Below are 20,013 nucleotides of genomic sequence, written 5' to 3'. Positions count from 1 at the left end.
GTCAGGATTCAAACCCAAGCTAGACAGCTTAGAGGAGAGTGTGCATGCCTCTAGCTATCCAGCCAGCCCTTACCACTTCATGAATGGATGAAATCCATTACCCATAAGTTACCAGTATGCATAAGTCCCCGGTGTTGGGCTAGCGGCTAGGGTGCCGGCTTAGGATCCTAGGATCCTGGGTTCGAATCCCGGTCGATCGCTGAATTAACGCCAGGGGGGTTGACTCAGCCTGTCATCCTTCCGAGGTCGGCAAATTGAGAACCAGTTCACTGGTAATTCCCTGCTTGTCGTAAAAGGCGACAAAAAGGGTTGGCGGCAGGAAGGGCATCCGGCCGTAAAACATTGCTTCAAAAAGGGGACCAAAAAAACAACAACAACCACGGTTCCCGAAAAAGGCCAACCCCCGCTTTGCGGGGAAAAATGGTCTCTAAAGGTGGTTATATTTATTATATATACTAGGACGTGCCCGTACGTGGGTGCCCGTTCGGAAAAACATTCCAAACCGCGTGGCAGTAACGACCACAGAACCCCCCCCTCTATTTACATGAAATGGTTTGGTCCATTCGCAAAGCCAAAGCGAACGACCACAGAACCCCCCCCCTCTATTTACATGAATGGTTTGGTCCATTCGCAAAGCCAAAGCGAACGGCGAATGGCTAAATCGCCATAGCTCGGTAACTACTTCTCCGATTAATATGAAACCTTGAAAAGGCACATCCTCAGGTCCCCAGCAATATACCTGGCAAGTTTCAAGTATATCGGACCCGTGGTTGTCGAGAAACAGCGGTCACAGACAAACACACACACACACACACACACACACACACACACACACACACACACACACACACACACACACACACACACACACACACACACACACACACACACACACACACACACACACACACACACACACACACACACACACACACACACACACACACACACACACACAGAGATTACTGGAATTATAGATAGATACCAGTATGCATCTGCAGTGGAAGATGGGTTTTTTGGGGGGTTTTTTTGTATACAAGATCGAGGCTTGTTTAAGAGCTAGAACATCAAACACATATTAGCACATAAAACAAAAACGGACATGTAAAACAATAAGGGGAGGGGGAGACAAGATGGGGAGAGAGAAGGAAGCACACAAGCACAACAGTAGAGAACAGGGACATCGGGAGATCTGTTCGAAGGGAGAGGGCTGGGGTGGGGCGGAGGGGGAGTGGGAGGGGGAGGGAAGGGGTACACGGTACAAAACAAATTGACACTACAAGGAATTTCAGGAATGAAGTCGGGGATTGAAAGATGTGGATTTGGGGTGTATTAATGGGGGTAGAAAAGATCAAGGTTTGGGATGGGGGAAGATAAGAGATGGTGGTGAACAGCTGTTTTAAAGACCTGGAGGGAGGAGTGGGATTGAAGAGAGTGTGGGAGTTTGTTCCATAGGCGGGGAAAAAAAAGGAATGAAAGAGTGAAGGTGAGCAGAGAGTCTTGATTTTGGCAGACAAGTTGCTGCATTGATGCATGACATACAAGGCAGAGCCATCCAAGCAGCACTTTCCAAAGGTGATGACGTTAGAAAGCACGATTTGTGCAGTTACTGAAATATCTGCCTCATAAGCAAGAACACAAGGAGTTTAACATACCTACAAGCTTCTTTCAGAATGAGACATGCTGCATGCTGAAATCACAAGAGAAGTTATTTTCAACTTTGGAAATCATAACATTGCAGAGAACAACTTTATCAAAACGGTTCGTAAATCACGAGGAGATGCCAAGTGTTAATTGTTTTTGGCCTTTCATACAAGAAAATTAAATTCGATGATGCATCCCTGAAAGCCCCTTAAAACTCCACCTCCACCCGCAAAGAAGAGGAAAATTCAGATCAGTACAAACCTCTCGGACCGCCAGCTGTACAGGAAAAGACACCGAGACGACGACACTTCCAAATTCAAAACCAGATTTTTTCACCTCGTTTCCCAGCTGCAGAAAGACAACCGCGATACAAACCATTAAATGACCATTTCCAACTTACTCTACAAATAAAAACTCTCCATGAATACACCACTCAAAAATATTTTGAAGGCTGTGACAGGTACGCCCATGTACAGCGAGACACCACGAGGTGATATGCATGCATCAAGAACAAAGACTGGCGTGTGCGACTTCAATTAAAGAAAAACAAATAAATAAACAAAAAAGCACAGCATGGAATTTTATAACATCTTTTAAACTTAGCCTTTTAAACGGTGAAGCTGCTTCAGTATTTGGCTGTGTCCTTCCATCCATTCGTCAAAAATGAAGAAGTACCTTTATAACCTACCACGTGTAATTCTGGGGGGTTCCAAAGGGTAATTCTAAAGGGTACTTCTAAAGGGTAATTCTAAAGGGTAATTCTAAAGGGTAATTCTAAAGGGTAATTCTAAAGAGTAATTCTAAAGGGTAATTCTAAAGGGTAATTCTAAAGGGTAATTCTAAAGGGTAATTCTAAAGAGTAATTCTAAAGGGTAATTCTAAAGAGTAATTCTAAAGGGTAATTCTAAAGGGTAATTCTAAAGGGTAATTCTAAAGGGTAATTCTAAAGAGTAATTCTAAAGGGTAATTCTAAAGGGTAATTCTAAAGGGTAATTCTAAAGGGTAATTCTAAAGGGTAAATCTAAAGGGTAAATCTAAAGGGTTAGATCAAGTTAGATCAAAGGAATTACTCTGAAGGGTAATTCTAAAGGGTAATTCTAAAGGGTAATTCTAAAGGGTAATTCTAAAGGGTAATTCTAAAGGGTAATTCTAAAGGGTAATTCTAAAGGGTAATTCTAAAGGGTAATTCTAAAGGGTAATTCTAAAGGGTAATTCTAAAGGGTAATTCTAAAGGGTAATTCTAAAGGGTAATTCTAAAGGGTAATTCTAAAGGGTAATTCTAAAGGGTAATTCTAAAGGGTAATTCTAAAGGGTAATTCTAAAGGGTAATTCTAAAGGGTAATTCTAAAGGGTAATTCTAAAGGGTAATTCTAAAGGGTAATTCTAAAGGGTAATTCTAAAGGGTAATTCTAAAGGGTAATTCTAAAGGGTAATTCTAAAGGGTAATTCTAAAGGGTAATTCTAAAGGGTAATTCTAATGGGTTCTAAATGGTAATTTTAAAGGGTAAATCTAAAGGGTTAGATCAAGTTAGATCAAAGGAATTACTCTAAAGGGTAATTCTAAAGGGTAATTCTAAAGGGTAATTCTAAAGGGTAATTCTAAAGGGTAATTCTAAAGGGTAATTCTAAAGGGTAATTCTAAAGGGTAATTCTAAAGGGTAATTCTAAAGGCTAATTCTAAAGGCTAATTCTAAAGGGTAATTCTAAAGGGTAATTCTAAAGGGTAATTCTAAAGGGTAATTCTAAAGGGTAATTCTAAAGGGTAATTCTAAAGGGTAATTCTAAAGGGTAATTCTAAAGGGTAATTCTAAAGGGTAATTCTAAAGGGTAATTCTAAAGGGTAATTCTAAAGGGTAATTCCAAAGGGTAATTCCAAAGGGTAATTCCAAAGGGTAATTCCAAAGGGTAATTCCAAAGGGTAATTCTAAAGGGTAATTCCAAAGGGTAATTCTAAAGGGTAATTCCAAAGGGTAATTCTAAAGGGTAATTCTAAAGGGTAATTCTAAAGGGTAATTCTAAAGGGTAATTCTAAAGGGTAATTCTAAAGGGTAATTCTAAAGGGCAATTCTAAAGGGTAATTCTAAAGGGTAATTCTAAAGGGTAATTCTAAAGGGTAATTCTAAAGGGTAATTCTAAAGGGTAATTCTAAAGGGTAATTCTAAAGGGTAATTCCAAAGAGTAATTCCAAAGGGTAATTCCAAAGGGTAATTCCAAAGGGTAATTCTAAAGGGTAATTCTAAAGGGTAATTCTAAAGGGTAATTCTAAAGGGTAATTCTAAAGGGTAATTCTAAAGGGTAATTCTAAAGGGTAATTCTAAAGGGTAATTCTAAAAGGCAATTCTAAAGGGTTCTAAAGGGAAATTCTAAAGGGTAATTCTAAAGGCTAAAGGGTTCTTCTAAAGGGTTCCAAAGAACAATTCTAAAGGGTTCTAACGAGTAATTCTAAAGGGTTCTAAAGTTGTCAGCATCTGGAAGTCCTATAACTTGAATGGATTGCACACATACTGTCAAAATGCACCGCTTCCTTCGGCCACAGGTGCGATTTTTATAAAGCAAGTTCATTTGACACTTGAAAAGCAAAGGAATGTTTTTCATTTGCAGCTGCCTATGTGGGAGGGGCAGTAAACCCTTAAATGTCGTGGGGTTGTGTTCTGCAAAAGTGCCACAAAATCGAAAACCGCAATTGTATACCGAATCGAGGCTCGTGAAAGAGCTAACATTTATTTCACAAACAAATCAACCAGACAAACAAAATATATAACAAGAAGGAGCGGAAGACAAGATGGGGAGAAAAGGGGAAGCACACAAACAACATTTGAGAGCAGGGAGAAGTGTGGGAGGGAGAGGGCTTGGGGGGAGGAGGCGTGGGAATGGGGGGGGGGGGGAGAGGTATAAAACACAAGGGGACCAAGGACTTCCAGGACAGAAGTTGGTATTTAAAAAAAAAAAAAAGTGTAGGATTTTGGGTGAAATTAGCGGGGGTAGAAAAGATCAAGGTTTTGGATGGGGGAAGATAAGAGATGGTGGTGAACAGCTGTTTTAAAGACCTGGAGGGTGGAGTGGGATTGAAGAGAGTGAGGGACTTTGTTCCAGAGGCAGGAGAAAAGAGGAATGAAGGAGTGAAGGTGAGCAGAAAGTCTTGATTTTGGCAGTTTAACCATAAGAGGGTTGCAGGCAGATCTTGTGCGACCTGTAGGAATATTTGGGGGACAGAGCCCAGAGAGAGCTGGGGGGGCAAGGCCAGAGAGGCGTCGGTAGAAGACGGAAAGACCACCAACCTGCCTGCGGTGAGTGAGTGAAAGGCCCTTGGAGTTAGGTTCATCACGGGAGATTCCAATGATTCTGAACGCTTTGGTTTCAACAGCGTGAAGACGAGCTAGGTGTGAGGCAGGAGCACCAGACCAGAGGGGAGAGCAGTATTCCATAGAGCTGCGGATGAAAGCCTTGTAAGTGGTGAGGAGCTCAGGTGTACCAAGGAAGGACTTCGCACGACGGACGATGCCCAGTCGGCGACTGGCTTTGGAGGCCAGATTTGAAATGTGGTTTGCCCAGGAAAGATCATGGCAGATAGTGAGACCCAAAAGCTTGAGTGACAGAACTTCTTGGAGAGGATTATTCAGAAAGTGGATGGGAGGGTTGTCCAGTCGGTCTTTTCGGAGAGACATCGTAAGAGTGTGAGATTTGTCAGGATTGAAAGACATGTTCCACTTGTTTGCCCAGTCTGTGATTTTGTCCAGGTCTGCAGAGAGTGAGGAGGCTGCAGACTGCCGATCTGAGGGATGAGGAATGGAGCGACAGAGAGTAGAGTCGTCAGCAAAGAGATAGAGAGGATTTTCAAGAGAGTCAGAGAGATCATTGATGAAGACCAGAAAAAGCACAGGGCCCAGAACACTGCCTTGGGGAACTCCAGCCTGAACAGGAAGAGGAGATGAGAGAAACCCATTCAGGGCCACACGTTGACTACGACTAGAGAGGAAGTCCGCCAGCCATGCGTGGAGATTTCTACGGATACCAAAGGAGGAGAGTTTGGTGAGCAGAGCGGGGTGCCAGACCGTATCGAAGGCACGTGAAATGTCAAGGGAGACAGATCTAATTTCCTGTTTGGCGTTGAGGACCTCCATCCATTGTTGAGAAAGCAGAAGCAGCAGGTCCAGAGTAGAGTGACCAGGTCTGAAGCCAAATTGATGGTCAGAGATCAAGCTATTGGAGAAGAGGAAAGATTTCATATCTGAAGCAGTGATGGATTCCATGACTTTGCTGATAATTGGGAGAAGGCTGATTGGTCTGTAGTTGCTAGGATCTGTTTTTGCACCTTTTTTGTACAAAGCGGTGATGTTGGCTGATTTCCAAGCAGATGGCAGATGACCTTGAGCAAAATAGAGGGTGAAGAGAAGAGAGTGAGGGAGTGAAAGAGCGGAAGAACATGATTTTAGGACCCGTGGGCTGATGCCGTCAGGACCAGTTGCAGAATCAGAGTCGAGGGTTGACAGAAACTTTTCCACCTTGTCAGGAGGAAAGGACACAGAGTCCAGGAGCAGCTGGGTACGACTGGGTACGGTGGGTACAGAGAGGGATGGGTTTGGGACACAAGATTTAGAGGCAAACACAGAGTTGAGGCATTCAGCTTTTTCACGTGCGGAGTCAGCCGTGTAGCTGTTTGAGGTGAGGAAGGGGATGGAGGGGGAACAAACACCAGAAACAGATTTGACCAGACGCCACCAGGATTTGGAAGAGGGAGACAGATAAGAGAGTTCGGTCTTGAGAACGGAGAGATATTGTTTCCTGGCTCTCCTGAGGGTGGACACACACTTGTTTCGGGCTTTGTGAAAGGAAATGAGATTTCCTTCCGTTGGATTTGCTTTCCAGGAGACGAAAGCAAGTTGTTTCTGGGCAATAGCCTCACCACAAGATTCCGTGTACCATGGATGGGAGGAAGAGTATGACAACTGAAGACGAGATGGGATAAATCTGTGCATGAGAGAGAGCAATTTACTTTGATAGAATTCCCAGGATGAGTTGATGTCAGAGGCGGTAGAGATGGGAGACCAGTCCAGATGATTGATGGATGCTTGAAGACCGTGCCAATTGGCCTGAGTGAAATGCCAGACTCGTCGACGGTGAGGAGGCTCTCTGAGAATGGTCAGAGAGATGTCCACTTTAAAAAGCACATGATCAGATGAGCCGATTGGAGCAGAAGAAGAGCAGACGACATTTTCAGGGAAGTTAGTCATAACCAAGTCCAGAAGAGAAGATGCTCTGTTGACTGAGATCCAGGTTGGGAAATTGACAGATTGTGTCAGTCCCAGTGAGTCGCAGAAGTCCTTTGCTGAAGAGCCATGGCTGGTGAGAGAGGTACCCACACCCAGCCAACTGGCATGGTGACAATTGAAATCACCACATATGAGGAAGAGAGTTGGGATGGGTAGATAGAAGTTGGTCCATATTATCAGACAGCGAGATGTAGATGGAGTCATCACTGTTTGGTGGACGGTACAACACACATATGAACAAAAGGTGGGAGCGAAGGGGAAGCCGTAGCCAAAGGTATTCCTGGGGGTGAGGTGGAGAGAGGGCAGTGGAGGGCGAGTGAGGAAGAGAGTTTTTTAATAAAGATAGCAACCCCACCTCCAGGACGAGGCTCAGGTCTATCATACCGGAGGAAGGAGTAACCTGGGAGAGATACTTCAACCTCATCAACTTCAACCTTCAATACTTCAACCTCATCGGACAAAATGGGACCAGGTTCACAGAGTTAGAGAAAATGTTGAGGAAGGTAAGCGGCATCCAAAAATAAACACATTACAATTGAAACTAGAACATCACTCGGTCGAGAGCATACCTCCGCTAGGCTGAACAATTTACATTTTGTATCCCACTGATAGGCCGGATCTGGATTCGCACCTGAACCAAAATCGAATCAGCTTGTTCTCGTCGCCTAACCAACTTGTCCACCACGTTTTGTTGTAATCCGTCTACAACTATTTGAGATATTGTGCTATATATTGTTTTTGGCCCTATCTCTCAATCGTGTAGAATGACTTTTAAAATTTCAAAAAATGCGGATCCGGATCTTCACTAAAATCTAATCTATTTGTCCTCGCCACACAACCAATCCGTGCACCAAGTTTCGTCCGAATCCGTCCACAACTTTTTGAGAAATCGTGCTCACGGACAAACAAACAAAGACAGATCGACAAACAGGGGTGAAAACATAACCCCTACAAGGGGCACCGCATCAGCAGCACTGCCGCACCCCCAGCAAACCTTGCTATCTGCAGCTATGTGCAGCATGCGAAAGAAGAAGCATCACCAAATCGAAAAGTGTCATCCACAGGGTTCCCTTATCAGGGATAATGCAAGGAAATTGTATCAATATCGAAAAGGCTGGATCATAAGACCCTGAATAGGTCACAAGACCCAGCACACCGAGCCCATGCTTGCTTCTGCAATGTGTATATGTATGTGGTGGGGGTGGAGAAGGATGTACGATTAGAGCCAGGTAGAATGGTCTATGCCAAGCATAATTTACCTCTGCACGTCATATGTACAGTACATGGTCCTCAATGAACCTGAGAAGACCTTTTTTTTTTTTTTTTTAAACAAAGCTTACCTCTTCAATAAAGGAAGCCTCACAGAACTGCTGCATTATTCCAAGGCATACAGTACAAACAGCAGAAAATGGAGATGCTTCATCCAGTGTATCCTGACACGCACGTTCTTCATCCACACTGTTAACCCGTTCCCTCGTGTCCTCTTCCTCGCGTCTTGCATCTTGCTCCAAGACCAACTCGGACCCATTGTCAATCGAGCTTCTCTCCGTCGTGTGGTCCAACGTCGGCATATCACTATCCATCTTTGCCTTCTTCGAGGATGGCATCACTGCATTGTCTGAAGACCTTTTTCCTTCCGCCTTGGAGCCATCAAGCAGTTTTAAATCTCTCAGCAATTCCTGCACAAAAAGAAACAAAAGATTTAGAAAGTCCACTTGCAAAAATAGTCACAGGCTAAACTACAATGCCACTTGGTAGAGAGCATACCTCCGACAGGCTGTATCCACCGATAGGTCGGATCTGGATCTGGATCTGGACCTGAACCAAAATCGAATCGGTTTGTTCTCGTCACAAAACCAGCTCATTCACCAAGTTTTGTCATAACTAGTCCATAACTTTTTGAAATATTGTCCTATACTGCAAGACCCTGGTTTATATTGTGGTTGTTAGGCCGTGCCGAGCGCTCCGTTCCGTTGGAGTGCTTGCTTAAGCACTTTCAATTCGGCAATCCGCTTGGCAAGCGATAAACAAGCGGCTTGCTAACGGAACACGCCCCCAACCAGGCACGTTGTGCCTATGTAACGTGATGACGACATAATAAAGCGACGCCCACAATATCATCCTCGTCTTGGAATGACACGATCTCTCCATTTACTATGAACGTTCATTGCCCTCACGCAATGCAATTCACATGTAAACAAGTCTCCCGGAACAGTTACCTCGGAGAGAACAAACACCAAACTGAAGTAGTCATGTACCGCGCGGGACTCACAGGGACCGGTCGGCGGTACGACTGGGAATCGGCGAGGCCGCATAGACGCATCGTGCAGCGGCAGCACACAGAACATGCGAGGAGGGCCGCCGCTCCCGGACCCGGCACTCCTGGCAACGCCATCGATCGAGCTCACCCTCACAACATCTCTCGAGTTACGTCTAATACGTCGATTTTACTTTCATTATTCACTAAATACAATCACTCTGGATTCCGCCCAGCAGAGAGCACACGTCTCCTGATTCGGTAATGTGCGCACGTGGTTTAACTTGGGCGTGGTCACATTGCCATTGTTGTTGTTGTTTGATGGAGCCGTAAATTGGGGGTTCAAACAAGTATTTATTAGATTACCTCAAGGATGTTTATTATGTAAAACATTAAATATATTATATAGTACACTAGCCTGCATTGCCCTGATCCTGTTGGCATTTTTAAGAATTTTTTTTTGTGTGTGTGTGGGCCTTAAACAATTCCCACACCCACTCGGCACTCAGGAATGGGGTCAGGGGTCATTTAATATTACATTTCATATAACTACAAAGGCACGATATATATATATGTAAATACTGCATATGTAATTAAAAAAATTATTTTCTTTTTTGCCTAAAACACCCCTGCATTCATTGATGAACCTCTGAAACATCCGTTCAGCCATCTCTGAGAAAAATGGACACAGACAGACACACAGACGTCTCGCTTATCGTATAGATATAGTATAAACTACAAACTCCCACACTCTCTTCAATCCCACTCCTCCTCCCTCCCCACCCCCCAGGTCTTCAAAACAGCTGTCCCACCACCATCTCTTATCTTCCCCCATCCAAACCTTGACCTTTTTTTACCCCCGTTAATCCACCCCAAATCCACATTTTTCAAATTCCATTTTCTTTCATGAAAGTGCCTGTGGTGTCCATCTTGTTTAGCCCGTGTACCCTGCCCCAGCCCTTTCCCTTCCCCAGAACTCCCGATGTCCATTTTCTCTACTGTTGTTGTGTTTCGCTCTCTCTCCCCCTCTTGTCTCCCGCTCCCTTTACTTGTACCCGACTGCAAAGCCGCAATGAGCCGGCGAAGCCAAAGCCTCTTGCCACTATTTTACCCATCACTATGGCATCAGGAGGTTACGTAGTTGGTAGTAGGTAGGTGTAGTAGGTAGGTGTATGAGGTACCGTACCGAGTTCAAAATGACACCATTTGCATTCTGGATGAGATTACGATTTATAAAATTTACTTCTTGATTAATTCGGTGAATTCCATCTCAACTTCGGATATTTCCGGCCATGAAAAACTATCCCCTACGGCCGCGAGATTTCTAAAAAATAATTCTTCGTCAATTTTAGGATATTTGACGCCGTTTTCAGCGTCCGAAACGCGTAATAAGCTTTTTGAAATATTTTTTCAAATGCTCCAATCTCATTGGTTCCGGTGTTTGGTGACGATTTTCGTTCAAGATAACCAGGGCCCATGCGGGCCCGGGGAACGAGGGTGGTCTTAAAGTATTTTAATTACAAATTAGAGGTGCATACGATTGTGAATCAAAAAAAGACGGGTGAAACAAACTCCTATTGAACTTTTTTGCAATTTTTTATGCATACCTCCACATCCGCAAGATGGCGGCCTCCCTGGAGCGATTTGGTTTTTGAAATATTTTTTCAAATGCTCGAATCTCATTGGTGTTTGGTGACGATTTTCGTTTTTTTTTTGTTTTTTTGTTTGTTTTGTATGCTGAATCGAGGCTCGTGAAAGAGCTGACATTTACTTCACATACAAATCAACCAGACAAACAAAATATATAAAAAGAGGGAGCGGAAGACAAGAGAAGGGGAAGCACACAAACACTTGAGAGCACACAACATTTAAGAGCAGGGAGATGTGTGGGAGGGAGAGGGCTTGAGGGGAGGAGGCGTGGGAGGGGGGGGGGGGGTGTGGGAGAAGTATAAAACACAAGGACACCAAGGACTTCCAGGACAGAAGTTGGTATTTCAAAAAAGTGGAATTGGGGTGAAATTAGCGGGGGTAGAAAAGATCAAGGTTTTGGATGGGGGAAGATAAGAGATGGTGGTGAACAGCTGTTTTAAAGACCTGGAGGGTGGAGTGGGATTGAAGAGAGTGAGGGAGTTTGTTCCAGAGGCGGGAGAAAAGACGAATGAAGGAGTGAAGGTGAGCAGAGAGTCTTGATTTTGGCAGTTTAACCATAAGAGGGTTTCAGGCAGAGCTTGTGCGACCTGTAGGAATATTTGCGGGACAGAGCCCAGAGAGAGCTGGGGGGGGCAAGGCCAGAGAGGAGTCGGTAGAAGACAGAAAGACCACCAACCTGCCTGCGGTGAGTGAGTGAGAGGCCCTTGGAGTTAGCTTCATCGCGGGAGATTCCAATGATTCTGAATGCTTTGGTTTCAACAGCGTGAAGACGAGCTAGGTGTGAGGCAGGAGCACCAGCCCAGAGGGGAGAGCAGTATTCCATTGAGCTGTGGATGAAAGCCTTGTATGTGGTGAGGAGCTCAGGTGTGCCAAGGAAGGACTTCGCACGACGGAGGATGCCCAGTCGGCGACTGGCTTTGGAGGCCAGATTTGAAATGTGGTTTTCCCAGGAAAGATCATGGCAGATAGTGAGACCCAAAAGCTTGAGTGACATAACTTCTTGGAGAGGATTATTCAGAAAGTTGATGGGAGGGTTGTCTTGTCGGTCTTTTCGGAGAGACATCGTAAGAGTGTGAGATTTGTCAGGATTGAAAGACATGTTTCACTTGTTTGCCCAGTCTGTGATTTTGTCCAGGTCTGCAGAGAGTGAGGAGGCTGCAGACTGCCGATCTGAGGGATGAAGAATGGAGCGACAGAGAGTAGAGTTATGAAGAAGATATCTTCATATATCATGTAGAAGAAGAAGAAGATATCTTCGTTGTAGATAACCAGGGCCCATGCGGGCCCGGGGAACGAGGTTGGTCTTAAAGTATTTTAATTACAAATTAGAGGTGCATAAGATTGTGAATCAAAAAAAGACCGGTGAAACAAACTCCTATTGAACTTTTTCACAATTGTTCATGCATACTTCTGCATCCGCAAGATGGCGGCCTCCATGGAGCGATTTGGTGCGTCAAAGGTTCGAAATTCTCAAGAAATCCAGCAAAATCTGGCTTTTCAACATAATAGCTGGCGAAGCCGGTGTTGTGAATGAACGCGTACGTATTCATTAGGAGTTTGTTTTACCCGTCTTTTTTTTATTCACCATCTTATGCGCCTCTAATTTGTAATTAAAATACGTTAAGACCAACCTCGTTCCCCGGGCCCACACGGGCCCTGGTTATCTTGAACGAAAATCGTCACCAAACACCGGAACCAATGAGATTCGATTCTTTGAAAAAATATTTCAAAATTACCGTGTTTCGGAGGCTGAAAACGGCGTCAAATATTCTAAAATTGACGAAGAATTATTTTTTAGAAATCTCGCGGCCGTAGGGGATAGTTTTTCACGACTGGAAATATCCGAAGTTGGGACGGAATTCACCGAATTAATCAAGAAGGTAATTTTATAAATTTTAATCTCATCCAGAATGCAAATGGTGTCATTTTGAACTAGGTACGGTACCGACTACACCTACCTACTACCAATTACCTAACCTACTGATGCCATCGTGATGGGTAAAATAGTGGCAAGAGGCTTTGGCTTCGCCGGCTCATTGCGGCTTTGCAGTCGGGTACTAGTACGTACGCGTTCATTCACAACACCGGCTTCGCCGGCTATTATATTGTTGTGGTTTTTAGAACCCTCCACTTGGTAAATTTTTGTAAATGTTCCCTTATAAATAATCCCCTGTAAATACACCCATTTTTGGTGTAAAGGTCAAAGGTCGCACCCTAGTTAGGCCACGAGCAACATGTAGCAAACCATAGGCTTCTTCTTTAGTATCATTTGTGTTTCATTTCATTCATTAGTATCATTTCATTAGTATGTGTTTCAGGTAAGGATCTGTTTCCAATAGTTGAATCTGCGTTGTATTAATCAAATAACCTAGGCCCCTTCAATTATCCCCAATCTCTCTCTCTCTCCAAAGTGCCAGTAGCCGTATTGCCGTCGTCGCTGCCTTTTGGTTTGTTCCTGCCCAAGCCGCCATTGCCAGCAGCGTTCGCTGCCTTTTGGTTTGTTCCTGCCCAAGCCGCCATAAGCCACGTGGCAGAGCGGGAGAAAAAGGGAGCGGCCAGGAACATAGGCGTGGCCCCATCAACGCATCACGAGGGGAGGTAACAATGAACCCTCGTGACCAATCCGGGCCGAGGCGTGTTCACCGGTAGGCGGGTCGAAGCGGACGTGGCTTGATACGCGAGGCTTGCAATAAAAGCGCGAGCGCTAAGGCTTTTTACGGAGATGCGGGGGAGAGAGCAGATGATCAAGAGAGGAGAGAAGATCGGCAAACTTGAGCGAACAGCGCAGAGGTGGCGAATATAAGAACATTGCGCAGAGGATCATTTGGGACGATCGTTTTCGATACGAACTGCCGTGGTTTTGAGAGCGTTCGGCACGCTATACGTACGGAGATCCCCACCCCTCGCATTTTGTAAGGTCGGGTCGCGCGCCAACGACACCAGCTGCCTGCCATTCTTCACGGCGGACCCGGAGCCTGGAACCATCTGCTTGGACCCTTCTCTTCCTTCCCGCCACCACCACCCCATTCATGTAAGTGTGTTTGTATTGTCATGGGCGTGTTGTATAAGAGTGTATAAGGTTGCCCTATGTCCTTTTATTTCCTTCTTTTGTATATTCCCTTCTTTCGTTTCCTCTTTTAGATAGTTAATAAACCATATTTGTTCTTCCTTCACCCTTCTTATTCTTTGGCTTCCTCTCGTCCGATCGTCTTTGTCTTTTCCCCATTGAATATCGGTAACACGATTAGAACCGCTCAGAATCGGGTTAGTTTTATTGCTAACAGCTCGAGCTGCGGATTGCTAAACCGCTCGGCAAAATTCCATCTTGTCCGTGGCTCGGGCAGAAGTATCGCCCTGCTTTGCGGCGAGGTTGGCTAAGGTATCTGGGACTCCATTGACCAGTCACCCTGGTCAACCTCAACCCCCGCAAAGGAGCGCGATACCTTCTAGGACTCGGACGGCCAGTGTAATAGACGAGGGGATTAAACCCCCCTCGGTAAGGGGAGTGCCGTAAACCGAGATCCGTAACAATATGTTCGATGTATTTGCTCTTATATGAGCCTCGACTAAGCATACAAAAAAGTGACCATAACATCGTGTGTGCAAGGATTCTGTTAAGAGTTGGAGTTTAGGATAGTAGAGTAAGGCCATCACATTTCAGGAAGACAATCTTTGAGGGTGAAGGGAGAGTTGAGTGATGTAGATTGGGAGAAGCTAACAAGAGAGCAATTCGCATCAAAGAAATGGGAAACCTTCAAGGAGCAAATGTGTAAAGTGCAGAGTAAGTGCACTCCAAGGAGTGCCTCCACCTGTATAAAAAATTTTTATTCATAATTATGACGTCATAGGTTACTTGGTACGGACGCCATCTTGGAAAAACGTAACACCTCTCTATCCCAAACCACTCGATGGAAAAAATTGAGACCTGGCTCATTGTCCACTACTCCCCATGGGGAATAAGATATGTTAATGATGACGTCTTCGGTGCCTTCGTTATGACGTCATAATTCGACAAGTACAACATTTATCTGATCATTATGAATTTTTTACTCAGCAACTGTTGGTCTGATGGACAAGAAATTTTCACCATTGGAGCGCCTCCTCCTGTATAATATTTTGATGATAATCATGACGTCATAGGTCATGTGTTACAGGCGCCATCTTAGAAAAAACAAAAAACGTTGCACCTCTATATCTCCAAAACCACTCCATGGAAAAAATTGAAACGTGGCTCATTGTAAAGAACTCCATATGGGGAAGAGCTGTTGTCAATGATGACGTCATTGTGCCGTAATTATGACGTCATAATTAGACAGCGACAACGCTTAGTCTGATCAGTTTGAAATGTATTGGGCGTGATCTATGCAACAATGATATTAGAGAATATAAATGTATGATGTCATCGCTCACGTGGTATGCCAGCCATATTGGATCAAAGAAAAAAAACGTTCAAAAACAGAAGAGTTGGCTCGCACCAAGTTGACTGTGCAGTGTAAGTGTTCCATGAATACCATCTAGTTAAACAGGTATTTTGCTTCAACATTTACACAAGAACAGCCAGGAGAATTGCCAATAGCTGAGAGTATCTATTAAGGAGGTGGTAGTGGTGGTGGTTCATGTGCAGCCAGCTTGTGACTGCTTGGCTGCATCATTTTCTGGAAGCGTGGTTGTGCCACTGACGCAGTTCCACCCATTACCAGTAAGCTGGTATACACTAGCAGCAAGTTAGCTCCAATATGCTGGAAAGGTCGAACAAATTGCAACAGAATTGATTCTTGCACAATGCATTTCTATAAGGTCTCTGTATAAACATACTAAAAGTTTAGAAAGATCCAGCTGGGGGAAATACGGGAAAAACAAAATGGCTGCCAAATGGACATAAATAATAGAAAAACCATAATAGCAACATATCATTCCACTGTTTAACGAGTAGGACTGCATATTTTAGATCTGCAGCGGATCAGAGTCCAATTCTGAAAGGCAATACCTTTGTGTGAGCATTTTCCTTTTTTCAAAATGGCCGCCAAAATTTAAAATGGCTGCCGAATGTAACCATTATGGCCCGTGTTTTCCACATACCGTACACTGACTAATACACGGACTAATTGAGTGCCCATTTTTACCAGTGTTCGACGTATGTTTCTATAATATATTTGTGTTTTGTACTAGCATCATACTAGAATCATAATTCGAACTGTATCAACCTGAACCACTACCTACGAATAATTACCTCTGGTAGGGACACCCACGCACCACGAGAGGGCGTGCGCAATACAAACAATCTCGCCGTTGTGAAACTGCGTCCGTCTATCGCGAGCTCTTGCCTATCGGTAAAAGTGCAAGGTCATTTTGATGGTCTATCTAGATTTATTCCCGCCCCCTGTGGGGATCTTTCTTCATGACGTCACCAAACCAGAAAGTTGAGGTTCATCAGTACAACTATCCCAAGGGAGAGAGTCCTATAACCTTTGATGACCTTGCCTTCTTAAAGGGTAGTAATATCCAGGAGCTTGTACAACAACCACTTACAGACGTCCTCTGGAAAGCTTCACCTTTTCTGCAATGGCCACGCCCAGGCTGGTCCGGGTTTATGCAGATGGTACACAAGGGAAGTCATCCTGGACAGGCAAATATTGTATTTTTGCCGATGATTGACTTGGACCCGACCGATATGACATGCATCTACTCCACACTCCTATTTCTAGCTGAACAAGCAAGAAGGAATAATGTTACACCAGTCATCACCTTTGATCAGCCACTGTGGTGGAAGGCTCATACTATCATCACAAATGAGCCTCGTGATAGCAACCTCAAATCAGTTGTGTTGCGCATTGGTGGTCTGCATACAGAAATGAGCTTTCTTGGATGCATAGGTCACCTTATAGAGAACTCTGGCCTCTATGAAGTCCTTGAAGTGGTGTATGGCAGTAATGCAGTAGCGCACATGCTCAGTGGCAAGGCATTGGCCAGAGCTTGTAGAGGCCATTTTCTTGTTGATGCAGCTCTAAACATTCTTCTGCTTGCAGACGCATTCAACTCAATGAAGTTGAGTCAATGAAACGTCAATGAAGTAGATCGTGAACGACAAGAACATTGCAGAACCCAGTCAAATGCAGAGGAATTGTTAGGTGCTGATGAGACAATGCATCATGATCAGTCAGCAGAAGACATGTTAGTAGTGGAGGAACCTCCAGAAGCAGAATCAAGTCTCAGAGAAAACTACACTGAGGAGGGATCAACAACAGGCTTTGTGAATGAATCTTGTGAACCAGAAGTAAGTTTCACAGACAATTGTTCTGATGAAGCAATGTCAATAGAAGGTCTAATGGAGGAACCTTCTGGACCAGAAGAGAGTTCCACAGACAGCTGTCCTGGAGATACAGTTAACGTAGACCAATTGATAGCAAACGCAAGGGAAACATTCCACAAACTACTCTCAGGTGCCAACATAGATGAGGTTGAGTCACATGCGGCAATACTTGAAATCAATGCAAAACTGGAAGACGAAAAGGGAAAAAATCAAGACAGTCGTACAAGTTGTCTATGGCTGCAGTATATGAAAATGGTAGATATCCAAAAGCGTTTTCTGAGAGCAGAAAGAACAGGGAATTGGAACCTCCACCTTACTTCATTGCAAGAAATGCTCCCGTTTTTCGCTGCTGCTGGCCACAATATGTATGCTAAAACATCCTACCTGTATCTACAGCAAATGGCTAAACTAGCAATTGATCACCCTGATATCCATGCCATGTTCTTGGATGGCCTACATGTTGTTCGCCATAGTGACAGATTTTGGGGTGGTCTTTCAACAGATCTGATAATTGAACAGGTATTGATGCGCAGTATCAAGACAACTGGTGGTCTCACTAGAGGAAGAGGGATGACAGCGTTGCAAAGATTGGTCTAGGTCAATTCTCTTCCTGCTTGTTCTGAAATGAACCAAGCTATGCAGGGATGTACTGGGATCACCGACCACAACAGTGAGCAACATGTGGAAGCTTCAAACACTCGACAGAAGAGGCATTGCGAGGACACAGACAAGATAGTCAATTTTCTGGAAACAAGAAACCCATTCTAAAAGAGAGATGGGTCATTAAGTAGTATTTTCTCAGGCATAGTGGCTTGAGCACCTGTTAACGTTGATCAAGCTGAAGATGTTGGACAGAAGGTCATCTATCTATAATTCCGCTAATCTCTGTGTGTGTGTATGTTTGTATGTTTGTATGTTTGTATGTTTGTCTGTGACCGCTGTTTCTCGACAACCACGGGTCCGATATACTTTAAACTTGCCAGGTATATTGCTGGGGACCCGAGGATGTGCCTTTTCAAGGTTTGAAATTAATCGGACAAGTAGTTACCGAGCTATGGCGATTTAGCCGTTCGCCGTTCACTTTGGCGTTGCGAATGGACCAAACCATTTCATGTAAATAGAGGGGGGGGGGGGGGGTTCTGTGGTCGTTGCGAATGGACCAAACCATTTCATGTAAATAGAGGGGGGGGATTGTCACCGTACTCGCAAGCCGTTCGCCGTTCGCTTTGGCGTTGCGAATGGACCAAACCATTTCATGGACCAAACCATTTCATGTAAATAGAGGGGGGGGGATTGTCACCGTACTCGCACCCACGTACCCACGTACCCACGTACGGGCATTGCACCCACGTACGGGCATGCCCTAGTCTATCTATAATTCCACTAATCTCTGTGTGTATGTTTGTATGTTTGTATGTATGTATGTATGTTTGTCTGTGACCGCTGTTTCTCGACAACTACCGGTCCGATATACTTGAAACTTGCCAGGTATATTGCTGGGGACCCGAGGATGTGCCTTTTCAAGGTTTCATATTAATCGGACAAGTAGTTACCGAGCTATGGCGATTTCTTTACCAAACACCGCAAGCCGTTCGCTTTGGACCAAACCATTGCATGTAAATAGAGGGGGGGGTTCTGTGGTCGTTGCGAATGGACCAAACCATTCATGTAAATAGAGGGGGGGGGGTTCTGTGGTCGTTACTGCCACGTGGTTTCAAAGTTTTTTTTTGTTGTTGTTGTTTGCACGCATGTTTTTTTGCACCCACGTACGGGCACGCCCTAGGATGTTTACACACACACACCCCTACACAAATTTTTTTTTTTTTTTTTTTTTGGCAAGGAACGGGCACCCACGTACGGGCACGTCCTAGCTTATATATAGTACGGGCATGCCCTAGTTGAATCAATGCAGGGAAAAGCTGTGGCAGAATATTCCTTCAAGAGGAAGCAACCGGCTACTACGCTTGTATCGAAAGCAGCTGTAGTGATAAACAAAGAAGCTGTGCAGATTGACCCACAGATACTGTTTCAGAGATTGACTCTAGTTGCTGCAAGAGACAACATGGACACACAGAAGTTGTTCAAGTATGAGCTTTGCAGCTATCCTGCAGGACTGTTTGACTCTACATGCACACTAAGATTACCAAAACACAAGTCAGCATTGGCAGATGCACTATGGAATGAGGTGAAGTGTCATCAAGGATCGCCATCTACTCAACCACTCTATGTTCTTGATGGAGGGGCCTTGTTGCATAGGATAATATATTGGCCCCGTGGTGCGACATACCAAGACATCTGTGCCACTTATGTCCGTTATGTGATGGGCAAGTACGGCGCATGCATCATTGTATTTGATGGTTACATTGATGGGCCATCAGTAAAGGACATGACTCACTTGAGACGAGGATCAAACACCACTCTACCTGTACACTTTGAGCCAGACATGCCTCTGACTGTGAAGAAGGATGTCTTCCTGGGAAATATGCATAACAAGCAGCGATTCATCCACTTGCTGAGTGACACATTGGAACAAGCTGGGTGCCAGACTGTCCATGCCAGAGGGGATGCTGACCTCCTCATTGTTCAAACTGCTGTGGCTGCTGCTGCTGACAGAGAAACAGTAGTTGTTGCAGATGACACAGACATACTCATTCTCTTATGCTTCCATGGCAACAGAACCAAAGAGAAATTATTTCTGAAGCCAGAGCCAAAGCGTGGGTCAACTAAAAACCGGATCTGGGACATTCAAGCTATGACGTCTTTCCTTGGCCTGCCATTGTGCAATCAGTTGCCATTCATACATGCCTTCCTAGGATGCAACGCAACCTCTCATCTGTTCGGCATTGGGAAGGGCGTTGGATTGAAAAAGTCCAATCAATTGC

General features: G+C 44.5%; 1 protein-coding gene across 9 annotated transcripts in view; it reads right to left on the bottom strand.

Annotated features, from left to right (window-relative positions):
• Window positions 1–9,472, bottom strand: part of PUS10 (pseudouridine synthase 10) — a 38,717-nt gene extending 29,245 nt beyond the window's left edge. For 4 of the 9 annotated variants that reach the window (XM_068129339.2, XM_068129335.2, XM_068129336.2 and 1 more), the window contains exons 1-4: window positions 9,134–9,434; window positions 8,255–8,593; window positions 1,906–1,992; window positions 1,656–1,690 (exon numbers count right to left, since the gene is read on the bottom strand). In XM_068129339.2, coding sequence (XP_067985440.2) covers window positions 1,656–1,690; window positions 1,906–1,992; window positions 8,255–8,593; window positions 9,134–9,262 — 590 coding nt within the window. In that variant the 5' untranslated portion in view covers window positions 9,263–9,434. Of the gene's footprint in view, window positions 1–1,655; window positions 1,691–1,905; window positions 1,993–8,254; window positions 8,594–9,133 lie in introns of all 9 variants that reach the window. The other 5 variants (XM_068129337.2, XM_078784256.1, XM_078784254.1 and 2 more) reach the window with 5 other exon arrangements.
• Window positions 9,473–20,013: the final 10,541 nt, after the last annotated feature.

The sequence above is a fragment of the Myxine glutinosa genome, chromosome 9 (assembly GCF_964187855.1).
Source record: "Myxine glutinosa chromosome 9, kmMyxGlut1.1, whole genome shotgun sequence".
NCBI classification, from domain to species: domain Eukaryota; kingdom Metazoa; phylum Chordata; class Myxini; order Myxiniformes; family Myxinidae; genus Myxine; species Myxine glutinosa.
Note: the sequence above shows the minus strand (reverse complement) of the source record. Positions and strands in the feature narration are given on the sequence as shown.